Here is an 18,556-nt window from a genome sequence, read left to right as displayed (position 1 = left end):
ATCATAATCGTCTCGCCCGTCAATCGACTTCCGATTCGAGCTCAAGGACTTCTGCACGCCAACAGGAGATCGGCCACATTTAAAAATAATTCTAGCAATGAAACCTAATGAATTTCCTTCTAGAAAAATTAGATACTCGACGAAAACATTCTTAACTTGAGAGGAACATTTTTAAACGAACAAATCGAGTCTTAAAAATCGAATATCATCCTTTGTCAACGCGTTTTTAAATGTTTCAAAGACTATATTTTGTGTTCGTCTTGCCACATCTCGATCTGGACACTAGTTCACGAAGAATCATTAACTATCAAAGTAGATTCCGGTCAATTAAATTCCTTTCAGTATTCGGATCAATTTCAATGCTTCAATTAATCATAAATAGTTATATGAAAATTTAAACTTCGTCGAGTCATCGCGACGTTATCTCGTCAGTTTGTAGTCGAAACACTGCTGCGATCATTTCAAAGTATTGCAATTACATAATCGTGTAAATCACGATTAATTGTTGACTTCATTAGACTGTAATTATACAGTTTCCTCGTGTCTCGTTTTAATCTGATCCTCGTAATACTAACGTCACAATGTTCGCAACTGGGTGAACGTTTCGAGCTGAGTTACCGTCATTAGGATAACAAATTTCGAACAATTCTGTTCCGCTCTTTTGACAATCGAGACAAAGCATTCTTCCAGAAACTTGAAGCCGAGTGTAAGCCCGGTTTGTCAAACAGGTCCAATTCGCAAGAATCAATCACGGATTACCTTACCATGAGGAGACCTCTGCTGTTATGTTGTGAGCGTAACTTGCGTGCAATTGGTCGGTTTCTGTCTCTTCGCTCGCTGAAAATGGATTGCGCGTCGAACGGATCGGACATCACTGATTGAAAAGTATTTTGCTCAAATAAAATGATCCCTCAGCTCATTGAATATTATAGAAAAGTCGAACGAGTATTCTAAATATTTCTCTTGTTAAACATTATACAATCATGGAAGTTGAGATGCTGTTGTTGCCAATAGACCGCCGATTTTTATGCATTTGTGAAATTTTTTTAAGTTACGATCATTGAGATTGAAAAGGTACACTAACGTGTATATTGTAATAAAGATTGCTAAAAGTCTAAATACATCATTGTCATTTGTATATAATAATGTAAAACAGTTGCAAACGTACTCGTAAATCTACAGTTAAAGACATTTATGCTCCACTTTTTCCCTAAAGAATTTTCTAATTTTCTAATAAATTTCATTTATTTTTCACACTGTTGAATTTACATAAGATTTCGACGAAATCAAAGACGTAGCAGTGTATGCAAATCTAGCGGAAATTTTTTATAATTTATTACAATATTTTTATAAATAATGTATCTCTTTTCTGCACATATCCATAAATTAAAACTGTAAAGATCACGTGTTAATAGTGCGAGCCTATTATGATGGTACCTACTAAATAAAATTCATTTGTTTAATGTGGCAACTGTTGCCAGTTACGAATAATTTAATTCGTCCACGTAGAAGAAAAGTATGACTGTACGTTGAAACTGTTAGAATGGTTGGATGAATTATGACTGGCACAAAGTGTATGCGTGCAAGAAATCTGGGTAAGGAAACAGTTATCAGATGCGCATGGGAATAATACGAATTAAGAACTCATTACAAACGCGTTATTAATGCGAGATTCCTATCAATTAAATTGAGAATAATCTTTTATTCCAGTATCTTCAAGCCAAACTTTTTTGCGCGAACTTAGGAGAAATTGTGCAAACGTTCTATTTTTGAAGATCGATATTATTTGAAACTAGGAATACTCGCGTAATTTTGTCAGATTGCAATTTTCAGAATATCTCAGTGGTACAAAATAATTTCTTTCAACACTAGATTTACGAAACCCGTCAAAATGACGGGTTTTTAAAATTTTTTAATTTACGATTATTCATATCGTAAAGATACATTTATGAGTTGTTTATTCTATTTATATGTTACTTACGGCAAATGTTATAATAAAACTTGTTACAAACCAGAATATAAATGTCTTATTGTTACTTTTGTAAATTAATATATGTTTTTTGTGTTCCGTAAATCTAGTGTTAAAGATTGTAGACTAAAGAAGTAGTAGGGGAGAATAGTGTAATGGTAATCAACGGGCAATGATGGTCAGCATCGTTATTACGAAATGGTATTTCCAAAAATAGCTAATATTTTTGTAACGTATCCAAACATCACCTCTCAAATCCTGAAGAACCCATCACTTAAATGTTAGTACGTTGCCGTGAGATACATTCCCAAAAACTTTCCCTACAGTGCGGCTGTACAGAACTATAGTTTTGTCATACAATTAAAGGATTACATCACAATTCAATAAAAATATAGTTGATTTCTGTTTTTTATATTCAGTTTTAATAAATAATACATATGCGGTCATGGTGGTCACTTTGAAGAATACTTAATAAAAAAAGGAAAAAACAGAAAAAAATTAAGAAATTAAGAAAAAATTAAAACCAACGTTAAAAAGAAAAGAAAATTAGATGCGAAGCGACCAAAGAATTCTTCTGTGGAATCATACGGATTCCCCCAAAAAGATACGATAATTATATAGCATGCTGATCACAATTACCTGCAACGCAACTGCCACTGGTGCGAGCAATAAGGGTTAAAACTATTTTTTTTATAACGATAATTTCACCAAAATAAATCATTACGGATTATTATTATTATTATTCATATTTTTTACTTTTTTTTTTTCGTTTATTACCTCAAATTTATAAAAACTTACTTGAAATAATTTGATTGTATTGAAATTCTTGCTCAAGTGACCATCGCTACCACATTCTCTCTTATGTGTTTACTTAATAAAATTCTTGGTGTCTCTAAAGTCACTGTACAATCCTAATGTAGTAGAATGCACAACCATAATTTACCCAGAAAATTCTAAAATCCCTCTTATTGGCTACAGCCACAGCTACAGACATACACGTACAAGCTACAAAACTATATCGGACACATTTCAATTAAATAGTAGGTTGGCAATCAAGTTTCCGCCTTTTTGTTTAAATTTTAACATTCCGCATGTCATTAAATGTTTTTGACATAATGTTTTAAATCATTCGAAAGAGGATGTTTTGTTCTACCGGAATCTATGTTTCGTTTTTTTGTTCGAGTTAATTTCTGTTAATTTTCATAACATTAGAACGTAATGTCAAGTTGAGAAAAATGAGCATTTTCGACACCTTCTTTTTGCTTTTAATCAAGGTTCTAAGGCCGCAAAAGCTGCTCGCGGCATTTGTGCTGTGTATGGAGAGGATGCCATAGCTGAAAGAACCGCTCGTGATTGGTAGGTCAAGTTCAAAAATGGAAATTTTAACCTCGACGACGCACCTAATTCTGGCCAGTTCTCTTGTCGTTTGACGCGAAATTTCATGCAAAAGTTGGTTCAATTGCTCTTCATCGAACTCAACTGCACGACCAGAAACAAAACATCCTGTTTCGAATGATTTAAAACATTATATCGAAAACATCGAATGACACGCGGAATGTTAAAATTGATGGAAACGGCGAGAACTTAGTTGTCAACCCAATATAGTACAGCAAGGGACAGTCATTTATCGATAAAACGCTTTAAGTAAATGCAATTCACATCGGTAAGGGAGCTATTTGAAAAAATCAGTTAGGCGTGAAAAATGTAGCGGTTATTCTTGGAAAAGTTCCTCGCGCATAAAGCAACCAACCGCCTGCGTGATTGGCGGTACGCTGTGTGATTGAAAATAAAATTAAAAGCCGCGGCAGTACTTACCAAGGCTACGTAGCAGAACGTTCCGGAGGGGTGTCAGATTCGAAGGGTACACTAGTGGCAGGTATATGAGAATTCAATGTATGAGGAAGGGGCCCTAGGTCGATAGCACTCGGAGGTGGTGCACCTCCTATGTAGGGCACCTGTCCCTCGTAAGTTGGCGCCCCAGTAGGACCAGTGCATCCGGTACAATAATACCGACTAGGTAGAAACATCCCGAAATCATTCCAAAAACGCATTGTGCGAATTTCGTGGTTAGCTGCAACCAAAAGAAACGTCAAATTACAATCCTGGAGATCGACGCGTGCCATTAATGAGCTACTAAACTACAATCTTACGGATTTATAAATTTTCAGCTCACTTTCACTTACATAATGGACCCTTAACCGCTTGCACTACGATTTCATTCACGCTTACGTTGATTAGCATTTCCTCGTTCTTAATAGTTTCTCTAATAGAACGGAACAACTTTTGCTTCTTGTAAGAACCAAATTTTGTTTCGATTCGGAAGAAGTTCAATCTAGTATATAGTGTGCAAATTATTCCTCGGCCCTAAAACTGAATCAGTTGTAAGTTTGATTCAAACAAACCAAACTGTAACCACGATATACCAACGTTAAAACGATAAAGCTCGACTAGCATAACATAAAAAAATAGGTACCAACAAACAGTGCATCAGGCATTGCATACTTTTTGCATTTCAATTGAAAGAAAAAATGCCGCTGGAGCTAAAGAAATGATCTGTTCGGCCTTAGGCGAAGCTGCCGCGTCTCGCAGTACTTGCAAGAAATTGTCCTATCTTGTATTATACGGCGAAAGAAGGAAATTTATCGTTACGTGCGACTGGAGGCGAGCGCGTCACGTAACTTTCAGTGTTATACCTGCTAAAGATTTGCGATTCAAAATATATAAGAGGTGTTACCGTTTTACTTTGGTAAAAAAACTTTTTCAATTACATATGAAGTTTTTACGCAGAGTAGACTAGTTCCCACAAATAGTTTGATAAGAGTTAATTTGATAGTTAACACATTAAAGGCGGGAGTCGTAGTACTACGATTTATCTCGACTTCTCATAAATACTACTGTGATCAAAAAGTAAGGTGAATTTGTTTATAAAATGTAAATTCTTTATTTATTCTTCCAAATCAATTTCATCCCCTTCAAAGTAATCCCCGTCCGATAAAACGCACTGTTTCCGACGCTTTTTCCAGTCCTCGAAACAGTCGGAATAGTCTTTTTCCTGTATAGCCTTCAAGACCTTCTTCGATTCGGTTTTTATCTCCTCAATCGTGTCAAAACGGCGTCCCCGCATTGGCTTTTTGAGTTTGCTGAATAACCAGAAGTCGCACGGAGCCAAATCAGGTGAATACGGTGGTTGCGGAACGATATGAGTCGAGTTTTTGGCAAAAAAGTCGCGAAGAACCAATGCAGTATGACATGGCACCAATCGAGACTTAACGCGTTTGAGACACAAAACATCCTTCAAAATGGTTTGGACTGAGCCAAATGATATTCCAACACTATCAGCGAGGTCTCTCATTGTCAGTCGACGATTTTCAAGCACCAAATCTTCGATTTTTTGGACGTGGCCCTCGTCGGTAGACGTTGATGGTCGTCCAGAGCGCGGTTCGTCTTCAACGCGTTCTCGGCCCGCTTTGAACTCGTTGTACCACTTATAAACGTTTTTTTGTGCCATAGTTTGATCACCAAAGGCCTTCCGCAACATTTTCAACGTGTCCGCACAAGAATATTCGTTCCGCAAACAAAATTTGATGCAAGTTCTTTGCTCAACAAAATCACCCATTGTAAAAATCGAAAAATTCACTTTTGGTCGTTTACTAAAACACGTGTAACTCGGAGATAATTAAACCTTTTAACAAACAGACGCTTGGCAATTGTTATAGACAGTCCTACCAACCTAGGAAAAAAACAATTGCCTGCCTTCCTAATGTCCGGGAGTTTTAAATGACAATTTCACCTTACTTTTTGATCACAGTAGTAGTATGTACTTCAAAACATTTTTTGTAATTAGTGTTTAGTTCTTTTTTAATATTTCTTTTAGTTTTAAGAGTTTAAATAAACTTTTTTAAGTCTAAATTTTTTTATGATTACACAAAATATCGCCCGCTCTAGGACGAAAAACAAGGCGGGGCGGTCGCCGCGTTACCTAGCATACTTTCGTCAAGATCCCCTGCCTTTAATGTGTTAATAACGATTCTAGATTCCATCCGACATAATGGCCACAAATCGAGCATCATCGACGGGGATTCCTAGAACGGTGCACCCAGAATTCACGTGGTTCATAGCCAATAGAAATTCACCCATTCAGGCATCAAGATGGCCGACCCCTCGAGGCGTGGTTTTCACAAGGCCGTACATATAAACGGCAGAACCTGTTGGATCTACCACCCTGTCGCAACCCATAACCACGGGTTCGCTTGTCGATCGAGCTTTGGCTTCCCATCGTTTTAATCGTCGCTGACCTTTTCTTTCTAATTGCCAATCCTGTGCGAGGAAAGCTAATTAATGAAGGCCATTAACACGTTGACTGCCAAGCCTATTTTCAAGAAATCTGGTTTAGACACTAACATTTCTTGTTTTTAAATAAATAAATAATAATAAGTAAAAATTAATAAATAAGTCCTTTCCTCATGTCGGTAATGAACCTCCAACAGACGCATCCTGGTGAGCGTCTACTACGAGATGTCTCGTAGTTGGCAGTGATTGGGTTAATGAAGATCAAACAGCTAATTAATGAAGACCGAGTCAAAATGACAACGTCGACCGACAAAATGGACAAAGTAGAAAGAAGACTCTTTGAATAGTGGTTTCATAGTTAGCAGTAAAGATATATATAAGATATTATATAAAGATTATCTTATATTAAGATATTATCTTATATTAAAGATTATTTTATAATAAGATATAAGATATATATAAAGATTGTGTATATATAAGTTTTGAGAGACGGTCGGAATTGGTTTTCTCGTATCTCTTTGTTCATAAGTAAAACTTAACAAATCATGGGAATTTATGGCGCAAATTCATGTCACCGTGGCGCTGATAGTCTTTAAACATTCGCAGTTGGCTGAACTGTATGCGGGTCAGGGTTGGTTCGACTGTATAGGCGGTAAGTCATACATTCTTTACGAAGAAATAATGCGATCCTGGTGTACCGGAAGAACTGTATAGTACCCATTGTCGGTACAACGAGCAACAATTTGCTTAGACGACACTCTTTACGAACGTTGGATTTTCCTCTAATAATTACACACAATTTTTGCGCGGTTACTCCGTACGAGGAAGATAGTTTAAAAAATCAAAATATATATAGGTAGATAAATGGAATTCGCCTATGAACGGAAAAGACAAATTATGATCGCATGTGTGTTATAAATCGTTTCGAATGAAGAAGGAGAAATGATACACAGATCGGGCAACTTTCACTTCCACAAAAAGAAATGGTAACGTGTTTACTCGGAACTGTCATTTATCGAGCACGCACCTTTACAATGTATTCCGCAACATCTTATTCTCACTTCCACGCCGGTTCTCGATCTATTAGGATGTGGTCGCCATAAATGGGGCCAATTCAGAACGGAGCGTACCTCACGAAATACGCCCAAAGTATAAGAACGAAACAATTCGCTTTTTGCTCTTTTACAGTTCGCGGTTACCGGTGCATCCCGGCAACATTTATTTTCTGTTGTTTTTTTTTTATAATATTATATTCAGGATTACGGAACAGTCGATCTTGTATCGTCTTTCATCGAATTTGTAGACCCATTGCTCCCTTCTCGCTAAATTATCTCACGTTTTCAAAAGGACGATTATGTTCAAATTATATTCCACTTGAGCGCAACTTCGTTTGCTCTGTTTGCGGTCCTGACAGAGATCATGTCGTCAACTAAATGTCGACAACATCGGAATTTATGTCGGTTAATAATGTAAGCGAGTTTACATGCTGACATGCGCAATTTGCTTCGAATTCATCGAATTTTGCAAAAACGCGGGAAAAAGTGACCTTGCACCAGAGGTTTGCGGGTTATTATAATATATATTATATTATATCATATCATATCATATCATATTATATTATATTTATATTATATGAATGTCGAGTACGGCATTTCGGGTTTGGGTCGGGTCGGCTATATTCTTCAAGCTCGGATAGAGATCCGAAACTTTTGGGTACCCGAAATAATTTTGTGACCTATGATATGTTATTAAATCTAATATGTCCGAGTCTTTCTGACTCGGATATGTGTTATTTAATTTCAATGAAATTTATACAAGTTATCCTCACTTATTCCCCATACGCGATGTACACGACAATTTCCAAATATTTATTATACTGTACGGTGTCATGGGCGAGTCATTTCGGCCGCGGCCACAAGTTCCATTACTACTCTATGCACATACATGGATAGCCCTACGTGGAATACAGAAGAAGCAATGTCATATCGTTTCTCATGTCGCGTAAATGTGTTTCAGACACTGAAGGTGTATAGTGGGACGCATTAGTCGCGATTCGCTTATGCCTGCTATACAGTTTATGTAAATTTCAATTAGGAATATGTCATCATACGAATACTTTCGCAAGCCTGTCTATAGTTTCACCATTATCAATATCTGGCTATTATATGGCACAACATTCCAGTCGCCATGTACGGAAGCCAATAGATGCAGTGGAATCTGCTCTCAATCCATTCAAAGCAGCGATAGATTTTAATGTGTCCCTCTATACAGAATGTTTAAAAAAGTGGTTTAAGACTTTAAGGATTTATAGTACTCGCCGAGAGTAGCAAGAAATGTCCAATCAACATGGCTCCAAAAGTCAATTCTTTCGACAGAAAATAGATTTTAGTATCTAACAAAGAGAGGTCCCAAGACTTGAAGCTGACTTTTCGATGAGATTTTGCACAGTAGTAGAGCTTGTGAAAGACGGTTTATAATTTTTGAGATATTTAATGTTAAAATTGTTAGTAACAAAACCAGAGAAATAAACTGATAAAGGGGTCGAGATGTGCTCACAAGTGGTGGAGTGAGAGAGAAATACCTATGGGAAAACTCACTCACTCCCATTCCTAATGTTCCTTCTCTACTATTCCAGCATCACTGACGAGCACTTCCCTGACATGCCTGAACGCGATGCAGCTTATCCTTCTGTTTTTTCTTTTTTTTACTAACAACTTCAACGTTAAATATCTCGAAAACTATAAGTCGTCTGCATTCGAAAACCAGATATCATTAAATTCAGTTTTACCAGTTCTATCACAGTGCGAAATCTCATCAAAAAGTTATCGTCAGGCCTGGAACCTCTCCCTGTAAGTATAATATAATCGATAATGGGAGTGAATTTCTCTCTCTGTGCGACGTATTGAATGTGAATAGAGAAATTTGTTCGAAGGTAGGGGACACATAGGATATCATGAATGAATTACATTGAAACACTTATTGAATAGGACATTACCATTACCTTTTTATAATGTTATACATATCTAATCACGCGTAATTTGAAGCCGCTACCAGTTAATACGTAATTATGGGAGACAATTCATTTTTGTCATGCTTAAAGGTAATAGTTTCTCCTTCTTTCTCGTAACGTTCATGAAGTACTGTTACTTTCGACTGTTTCTTGTTTACTGCATTTGATCAGGTATTACTTCAAGAATATTCACATGTAACATCGTATAGTGTTTTTTTATCATAGTACTTGAAACAAGTTAACGTTTTAATGTTGTTGACAAATTTATGAATGAGACACATCATGCAATGAGCAATAACAAAAGTTTAAGATATATTAGATATGTTTTTGAAGATAATTTGGTTAAGAAACAAGAAATTAAAAGAAACAAACTTTGTTGAAGGATGCACAGAAAAAAAGTAAAAAAGAAGAAGGAAGTATATACACTCTATGAAAAATAGAAGCATAAATTTGTTAAATGTTACAGAAACCGAATCAGATGGGGCAACTATTATCAAACGTAAATGTAATGCGAGAAGAGGAGCAAAAGATGATGACGAATGTCAAGATTGTAAGAAAAAAATTTGCAAAACAATGCAGACGGGTATCAGTGCACGGTCTATAGTAAATGGATAAATAAAACATTTGGCGTAGAAGACGCTCCAAGCATTTTTGCTTATTATTCCATTAATTTTTAGAATATATGTTGCGATAAGTTTTAAGATATTTTTATCCAAAAATTTTTGTTAATTTTGTTCAGTTTCTTTTCATTAGAAGGATTATTTCTTGACATAAAATACTAGAATGTGATATTAACCAAAGATGCAGGAAAAGATTTATGTAATTTAAGATCATTATATAATATTATATATGTTGTACTTACGATCAATAAGAAAACAGTGCTTATAAGATTAACACAAAGATCACTTTATTTTGTTACACTATCCCAATCATGAATGTATAATATAATGCGAATAAAATAATGCACATGCTAAAAAAAAATTTTTTAAATAGAACAAATAAACGTAGGTGAAACTCATTGGCACTTATAGTAAAATAACTGATCTGATCGTTTAGGTTTTGTTATCTCGTTCTAAACAAAAGTATCTCATTCATGGTAGTTCTCACCTAAATTCAAGGTTTTCAACGCAAGATTATTGTTGTGACCTATACTTTTTATCGTGGGAAAGATGTCATTTTCTAGGATACTAGTAAATCTTTTTCGTGAAGGCACCTCGTGGGCGACTGAACTCGAGTGTAGGCAATAAAAGTGACGATTGCCAGAGCTTCAGTCGTGACAGGACTGCAATCTACGTTTTTCTTGAAAAGGATTTTCCCTCAATATCCTTGAGAAGCATAGTTTCTTGGGCTGTTTGGTTTTTGGATCGACATTAGCGCATCTCCACATACACTGTTCACTTCGACATTTTATAATACGACAATTCTAAATCGTGTGATCGAATATTTCGGCATCATTTTACACATTATTTCTACGCCTATACGGTGTTAACTCGTGTTTTATTGTCACTGTTATTGCTATTATTATCATCGTTATCGTCATCGTTTTCGAATTAAGATTTATTACAAGTTATACGTGAGTTATTAACTTTCGATATATTCTCTCAATACAATACATCCAAAACATCAGCAAGAATTCTTTCGTAAATGCAAATTTAATACAAACCTACTTTGTCATAGTAAATTTTGTAGTAGGTAGTAGATTGGTGGATAGAGCGAAGAGGTCAAGTAACTTTAGTCTAGTTTTTTTCTGGGGACACTTAAAAACTGTGATCTATTCACATGGAAAACTTATCGTGAAAAAGAAGGCTTGCATTCAATCTGCACTTATGAAAGAATCTTTGTTGATGCTAGTCTAAAGACATTATCACGTTATCGATCATTCTTAGATACTAAAAGTCGATTTCTTTTAACACCTTGTATATTAGCTTATTTGAACAACATTTGTAACTTCTATTGTGCTGAAAATTATACAATACCGAGAATTACGTTGATTTACTTTGATATACACAATACGAATTCTATTTTGATCTATGCTTTTTAATAATAGTACATGGAAATAACAATTCCCGCTTTATAGCATTGTTGAATAATTCACAAAGTCCAAGTAATAAAACTGTACTAAATTCTATAATAATTGGTGACACCTGTAATCTGTGTGGATGGCCACAGTAGTAAAATTAGCACGCTCCGCGCAGGGTTAAAGGTGTGCCTAATGAAGATTAATACATGCATAGCATGCATTGCTTATATCGTATCTTGCACATTACGGTGTTCAAATAAATTACCATCGACTTCGTGTCATCATTCTTGCTTTCAACAAAACCTGCGGTATATACTTCGACGAATTTCTTATTCCCCGAACGCCGGGGCACTGTGTTCCGATGGTTCAATAATTCATGTAGACCCTCGATATGCATGCTTTCAAGACAAACTATCGATGGAGGAAATTTGACAAATGCGTACTTGATTAAGTCTCATCTCGAATTACCGCGCCGCAAGAGAAAGCGAGCTGTGCATTGATTTATTGTGTTAATATCTCATCAAGACCAACTGACGTTACTTACTTACATTTACGTTTTCATTTTATGCGTGCAGCGTTATTGCTAGACCGAGAAATGTCTCAAAATTTGGTAATTACGATGTAAAACAGTGTAAAGATTAAAAGCATTTCGAAACGTCAATGTATTATTTTTAATTTATTAACACACGGTCCGTACCGAGTGGTTTTCGACTTTTCACTTAGGTCATTTGGTGTTTTTGCTAAAAATTGATATATTGCATGCAATTATTAATTCTTGTATTAAACAAGCTTATTTGCTTTGTTCTATACCGTATTGTTGCAACGTCTCATTTTTTTTTAACATATTCATCAGCGTTAAATGTATTATAAGTATATCTTTTCAGAGCGTTAAATAAATACGTAAACGTGTACCATCGATAGTACACGTGGCACAGGACGTGTTAAAATGATTAAAGGAAAAATGAACTTGTTACCTTGTTTCTACTCCTCGCGATTGATGTAGGCAATTTTTATTTGGCCCAAAAATCCGCGTCCAGTTATTACATTTTAATGAATATATTATGCTATTTCTTATCGTTTCTTATCCATTACCCGCCGCAATTGAAAAATAGAAAAAAATAGAGATTATTGGTATCAACCTGAAGTTTTTACAATGACTTAAAGCAAAATAGCGGGAATTCTTAATACTTTCATTAAGCACGTGATATGTTTTCACTATTTTAATGCCTGTATTTTATTCAGAAGTTGCAGTTTTTAAAAGAAAAACATTTGAAAAAGTGTCCCAATTGCTCATAAAATTCTATGGAATCTTGTCAAGCATTTGACTGGAAGTTCCGATTTTCAGAATGCACTTAAATTCGTAGGGTGAACGATTGCAAAGTGTTAAACATATAATGATACTTGTACTCGATCTTTACTACGATGGACATCATCCAAGAAAACGGTGAAACTAGGAAAATACTACATAAACTACATGATTATAATCACGCCAACACAAATAAGCTTGGTCAAACATTTTACTGCATCTTGAAACGCGTTAATATATAGAATATCAAAAGCAGCTTGCTTAAATAAACAAACCGTTTCATCCGTATTCCTGTTACAAAAGACTCTTTCGAAGAAACAATTTCGTTTCATTAAGAAAGATTGAAAGACGACTTCCTAATATTTAGGATAATTCTATCGCAGGATGTATTCTAGCAAAAAGTATTCGAACACCTTTCCAAACTTTTTAAAAACTGGACTCGAATTTTTTTCCATGTTAAAGACGTTCAATGAAATTTTCAGTATGCATATGAACTACCGAGATCTATGAAATGCATTTTTTAAATTTTCGTTCCAGTTCGGATAAAAAAAAAGATAAAAAAACGAGAATTTTCTATTATTTTTGTTTCGATCATTTAACAGTAAAATTAGAAAAATTTAATTTAGTCATTGTACAGTCAACATTGTACATTTAAAAGTAGTTCAAGTCGTTTAGACAAGTTTTAAAAATGTTATTGCGTTTTAAAAGGCGTTTGAGTTGTTTTTGCCAGGGATTGTACAACCTGTAGTCATATCTTTCCCGTATCTTCGAAATCCCATGCTGGTCGAAATCGTGATTCTTTCGCCTGCATTCCGAATTCGCACGATCGCCACGTTTAGCGTTGCACGGAAGGGAAACGAAGGGGACGAGAAAATTGAAGTGGAACTAACAAGAAGCAAAACGCGCGAAAAAGCAAGGGAGAAGAAATGTTCTTTCCAAAACTGTGCGCCGAGAGTTTTCGGTTAAGCGTTGCGAACACCGGCCGATACCGAAATGATTTATTTGTGGTTCAAATCGAGCAGATGAATCCAGCGAGTGGAACACACTCGAAAACCGGACGTAAAAACGCTGCACGACTCGTAAATTATATTTAATGGTGTGGCTTCGCATGCAGAGGCACCGTCACACCGCTCCGTTCGACTTTGCTTGCCGGAGGATCCTGCTTTCGCAGGGCCCTCGCCAATTGCCGGCTTCTGGTGCCACGATTGTCGTATTCATCGTTGGTAATTTGATTCGAACCATACACTTGCTACACCGCGCGATAATTCATAATCTAGATCGCATCGAAGAATTATCTTGTCTGTGCGGTATGTGTGCATGATTCAGTGTCAGCGGCAGGAATTATAATTTCACCGCCGCAGCTTTGATTACTCGCGGCTCGCGTTCCAGTTTCGAGCACTTGCATCGATTTTATTCTCGTGCAATTATTTTCTTCGTAACAATTTCACATGCAATCATGTTCCTACAAAATAAGCAGCTGATTTCGAGACGCAACGATGACTGTAAGAACCATTCTTTTCTCGCACGCCGTCGTTCGATTCGCGGGCAGACTAATTGATCACGAAGATCAGCGTTCGCTATTCTCGTTTCTATTTTAGTCTATTAGATTTCTACGAATTTCGTATGACTGAAAGACTCATACATTTTAATGATCCCACCATTTTATTGCATATTTTATCGCGCATCCTGTGCAGTCCTAATTAGAGTATAAAAACCTCTCTTTGGATTCAACCGCTTTAAATTCCGAATTTCTGAATTTATAGTTTGCGCGGTGTTACACGCGAATCTACATTTTGTTCACGCATACAAAATGTTCGTGAATTCAAGAACATAAGAAACAGACGAAACTGTGTAACGTTTCATTAGGTATTACATCTTTCATGTCTCTCCAAACAATAATATACAATATTCAGTCATTTTTAATACCGTTGTGAAATCATTTAAATCTATCGAAGCTCTCATTACAGACAAATTAAATTTTACTCGTCTTGACCTAACTTATTCATAAAAATGGGTATTCTCTCTCATGTTTTCTTCCCCATAGTCATTCACTTGAGTTTTCAGCATCGCGCGAAGTTGTGATCACCGTAGCTGATAAATACTTAAATTAAAAAAATCATCATTTTTTTGGAAACTGAGAAATTGAACATGTCTTTACTTCCGATCAACGCGTTGTCAAAAATGAAATTGAAGAATAAGTTCTTAATATAAGATCCAGCTTAGCTTTTTCAAATCCTGCGGCATAATTTTCTTCAGAATCGCATTCATCATTTAAAATAATTTCTTCTTCATAATCTGCCCAGCTATCACTTTCATGACATAATTGACACTTTCATTGACATAACATGTCAAATATTAAGGAATTTCGAGAATAACACTTCAACATTTAGTGATATATAACTAGCAAATTTTAAACTTCATTGAATGCACTATACAATAGTATTTATGAAAATAATTATGTACTTACCATTTTTAACCCTTTTCACTCGAAGCTATTTTCATTATATTTTAAACATATTTTCCGATCTACGGTGTTTCTATTTTATATGATTTATTGCGATTCATGCATATATGAAAGCCTATTGGCAAGTACAATAACTTGAAATTTTAAGAGTGTTTTAGATATAAACGAGTCTGATGCTATTGCAATTATTTTGACAAAAAGTATAGCAATTTTTAGTGGCGCCTCATAGTCGCCATTCGAGTGCAAAGGGTTAAGATACTTATAATGTAATCGAACTCCTACGAAAACTTTTCGCTACGTATTTTACAAATGACACCCGTACGCCAACAATGCGCTTTTGCGTTGATACGCAACAAAGAAGTTTTTCAAAACGCAATAACTTTTTTAGTACTGGACTAAACGACTTCAATTTTTTTTAGATGATAGAACATCCAGTCTGCCAGACCATAGCTAGAATGCTGTTTTAAATTTTGCTACTGCTTAGAATGATAAAAGACAATAAAAAAACTCTCGCTTTTTAACTTTTTTATCTGAGCCTACAACGAAAATTTAAGATATGTGTTTTGTATTAGGTTTGCAACTATATTCCGGCCGTTTTTTTTTAAATTTTAACATTCCGCATGTTATTAAATGTTTTTGGCATGATACCGTAAATTTAAAGTTAATTTTTTCTGTTAATTTTCAGATCATTAAAATGGAATGTCAAGTTGAGAAAAATGAGCATTTTCGACATCTCCTACCTTTTGCCTTTGATCAAGCATTTTACTTTAATCAATTTTTTAAAAGTTTATTTTTCAATAAAAATTTAATTTTCAACAAAACATTATGCCAAAAACATTTAATGACATGCGGAATGTTAACATTTAAAAAAACGGCGGCAACTTAGTTACCAACCTAATAGGTCACGATAAATTATATGCATGTTAAAAATGACACTGAAATCGGTTGGCCTCCGTACGAGCCGTAAACTATGAAAGATCGCAAAAATCGCAGTTTTGTCCCGATTTTTGACACTTTCGACCAATAAGTGTAAGAAATTTGCACTTTTCAAAATCTTTCAATGCTTGCATTTTGACTTTGCGTTAATCGATTTCGATGAAGTTTTCAGCATGCGTATAAAATGCATTTTTTAAATTTTCGTCACAAGCTCAGATAAAAAAGTTAAAAAAACATTAAAATTTTGTTATTCCAAGTAATAGCAAAATTGTAACAAAGCAGTTTAGTCATTGTTTAGTATGCTAGTCCATCTATCATTTAAAAGTAATTTCAAGCACTTAATCTAGTTTTTAAAAAGTTCTTGCGTTTTAAAAGAGTGTCCGTATATTAACCCTAGAAAGATAACCATATGACAACGTACGTAAAAGATAACCATACGCTTCAGAGGCGCATGCTTTTCTAAGGCGTCAATTTTATACTAACAATGGATATTTATTTAAGTTAATCTAGTCATTTTAAAGGTTTGGCATTATTGTAAAAATAAAATGCATTTATATTATATTTTTTTATATTTTAAGTAATTTTAAACTTAAATCACTAGACCTCTATGAAAAATTAACAAAAATCAACAGTCTTTCGCAGGCGCCTCTGCGACGTAGGTTATCTTTCTCGGGTTAATGGAGGTCACTGTACGTACATAACGAAAATACATAATAGGGTCTCGTATTAGAAAAGGTCCTCGTAGTAGAGACAACGTTATCCTATCTTTCTTTCGTATTGTTCAAGAGAAACTTTGTAGTAAACTAAGCAAAATTTTCCGTTGTCCCGATATTTATACCCGATTATTGCCTTATAAAAGTTGGAATGTGCATAAAGATCCGCAGTTCGGCTGCCATAAATAATGCATAAATTGCGTCGTCACCTAACAGGAAATGAAAATGCTCGGTCAATAAATCTCATATACAGTACGTATACGTTCGAAAGCACGTTGATCTCACGACGAATATGCTGCTGCACTTTCAAAAAGGATCGAAGTATCGCCAAGGGCATTCAAAAATAGGATCCGCAGCTGCGCCTGCAGTCGCCATGCGACGGTTTACATCGACTGCCATAACTTCCGGCACCTCTAACAATCGCGTGACGTCACATTCGCGATTTGTCATGAATACCGACAGAATTCTAAATGCGAAATATCGTAGTCGACCGACTACTGGTTTTTCCCTTCTTTTTGCTCCTTCGTAAGCTCCTTACTGTTTACACGTGCTCATTGGTTATCGTCACGTGCGTCGCTTCAGAGAGCTACGCGATCACGCACCGACGGGTCATGCACACCGGAAGTCATTCAAGCAATATTTTGGTAGGAATAAGGCCAAGTATACGTATCATAAAAAATAATAATGTAATCCACGAAAGTTAGTGCCTCATGCGAAAAATTTGATGAGGCTGCTACGTAATTTCTGTGCTGCATATCGTTTGACATTCTTCATAAAAAACAATGTAAATTCTCTCCAATTGTCTTTCAGTTTGTAAACAAAAATGGACAATTTGGGAAGGGCAGATACGATTATTCGAGCCTTGAACCTTGTTTTTATAATTGTGGACAATCGGAAACTATAAAAATAATCCTTTTCCAAAATTCTCCATTTTTGTTTACGAACTAAAGAAAAATTGGGGAGAATTTACTGTATAAAGAAAATATTAATATAAAAATAAATATGTTCGCTTTTTTATAAGGTACATAACGAGACATTTTTTACTCTGATTTGAGATAGGATTCCATCATTTCAATTAAAGGTGTTCTAAGTGTTCTATTGCTTTGTTGCTTTACAAAACATTCACTGTACAAAAGAACATTTTTTATTTCAGTAACATTTTGTAACCATTAATTTTATTATAGTTGTTGACAATCGACGACTATATAAACGAACCGCGAGGATCAAATAATCGTATCTCCTCCTCGCAAATTGTCCATTTTTGTTTGCAAGCTGAGGGACAATTGGAGAGAATTTACTGTACTTCGGATTTTTCACATTATGTAATTAACAACATTTGATGGTCAATTAACTATTTCCTTTATTTTTTTAAAAATTGGAAACTTCTTAATAGAAAGACATGCGTCATTTTCGCTTAAAGGATTGAAAGCATAATTATTAAGACTGACAAAAAGTAGACAAAGTCTGATTAAATGCAGCTGAACACTTCCAGTACTCCGAACGAGAACAAGAAATATCATTTTACTATATGGTATCACAAAATATTATACTAATGACGCACAGTGGTCGGTCTCTATACAAAAAGCGGAAAAAATAACAACTGAAATTATATATTTAAGCCTCACTTTTTCATTTTATATTACTAATAATGAAATCAAAATACAGTGTTTTAATTATTTATAATCATATTTTTAAGAAATACAATTTTTGTTTTCAATTTAATTAAATTCAATTAAACATCCCCTCCATTTTCATTTTGAAAACATTGTTTCGAAACCAGTAGTTCGATTGTTTCTGTTGAAATTTTAGCCTCGAACAAAAATTAATCTATAGTTTACTTAGTACTAA

The 18,556-nt window shown here is 35.1% G+C and overlaps 1 protein-coding gene across 4 annotated transcripts in view; it reads right to left on the bottom strand.

The window, feature by feature from the left end:
- Positions 1-18,556, bottom strand: part of dsx (transcription factor doublesex) — a 188,303-nt gene that overhangs the window by 31,327 nt on the left and 138,420 nt on the right. For 3 of the 4 annotated variants that reach the window (XM_076528783.1, XM_076528784.1, XM_076528785.1), the window contains one exon: positions 3,785-4,040. In XM_076528783.1, the coding sequence (XP_076384898.1) occupies positions 3,790-4,040 (251 nt within the window). In that variant the 3' untranslated portion in view covers positions 3,785-3,789. Of the gene's footprint in view, positions 1-3,784; positions 4,041-18,556 lie in introns of those variants that run through there. The other variant, XR_013037231.1, reaches the window with a different exon arrangement.

This window comes from Megalopta genalis, chromosome 2 (genome assembly GCF_051020955.1).
Source record: "Megalopta genalis isolate 19385.01 chromosome 2, iyMegGena1_principal, whole genome shotgun sequence".
NCBI classification, from domain to species: domain Eukaryota; kingdom Metazoa; phylum Arthropoda; class Insecta; order Hymenoptera; family Halictidae; genus Megalopta; species Megalopta genalis.
The sequence above is the reverse complement of the archived record's forward strand: the minus strand, read 5'-3'. Positions and strand labels throughout refer to the sequence as shown.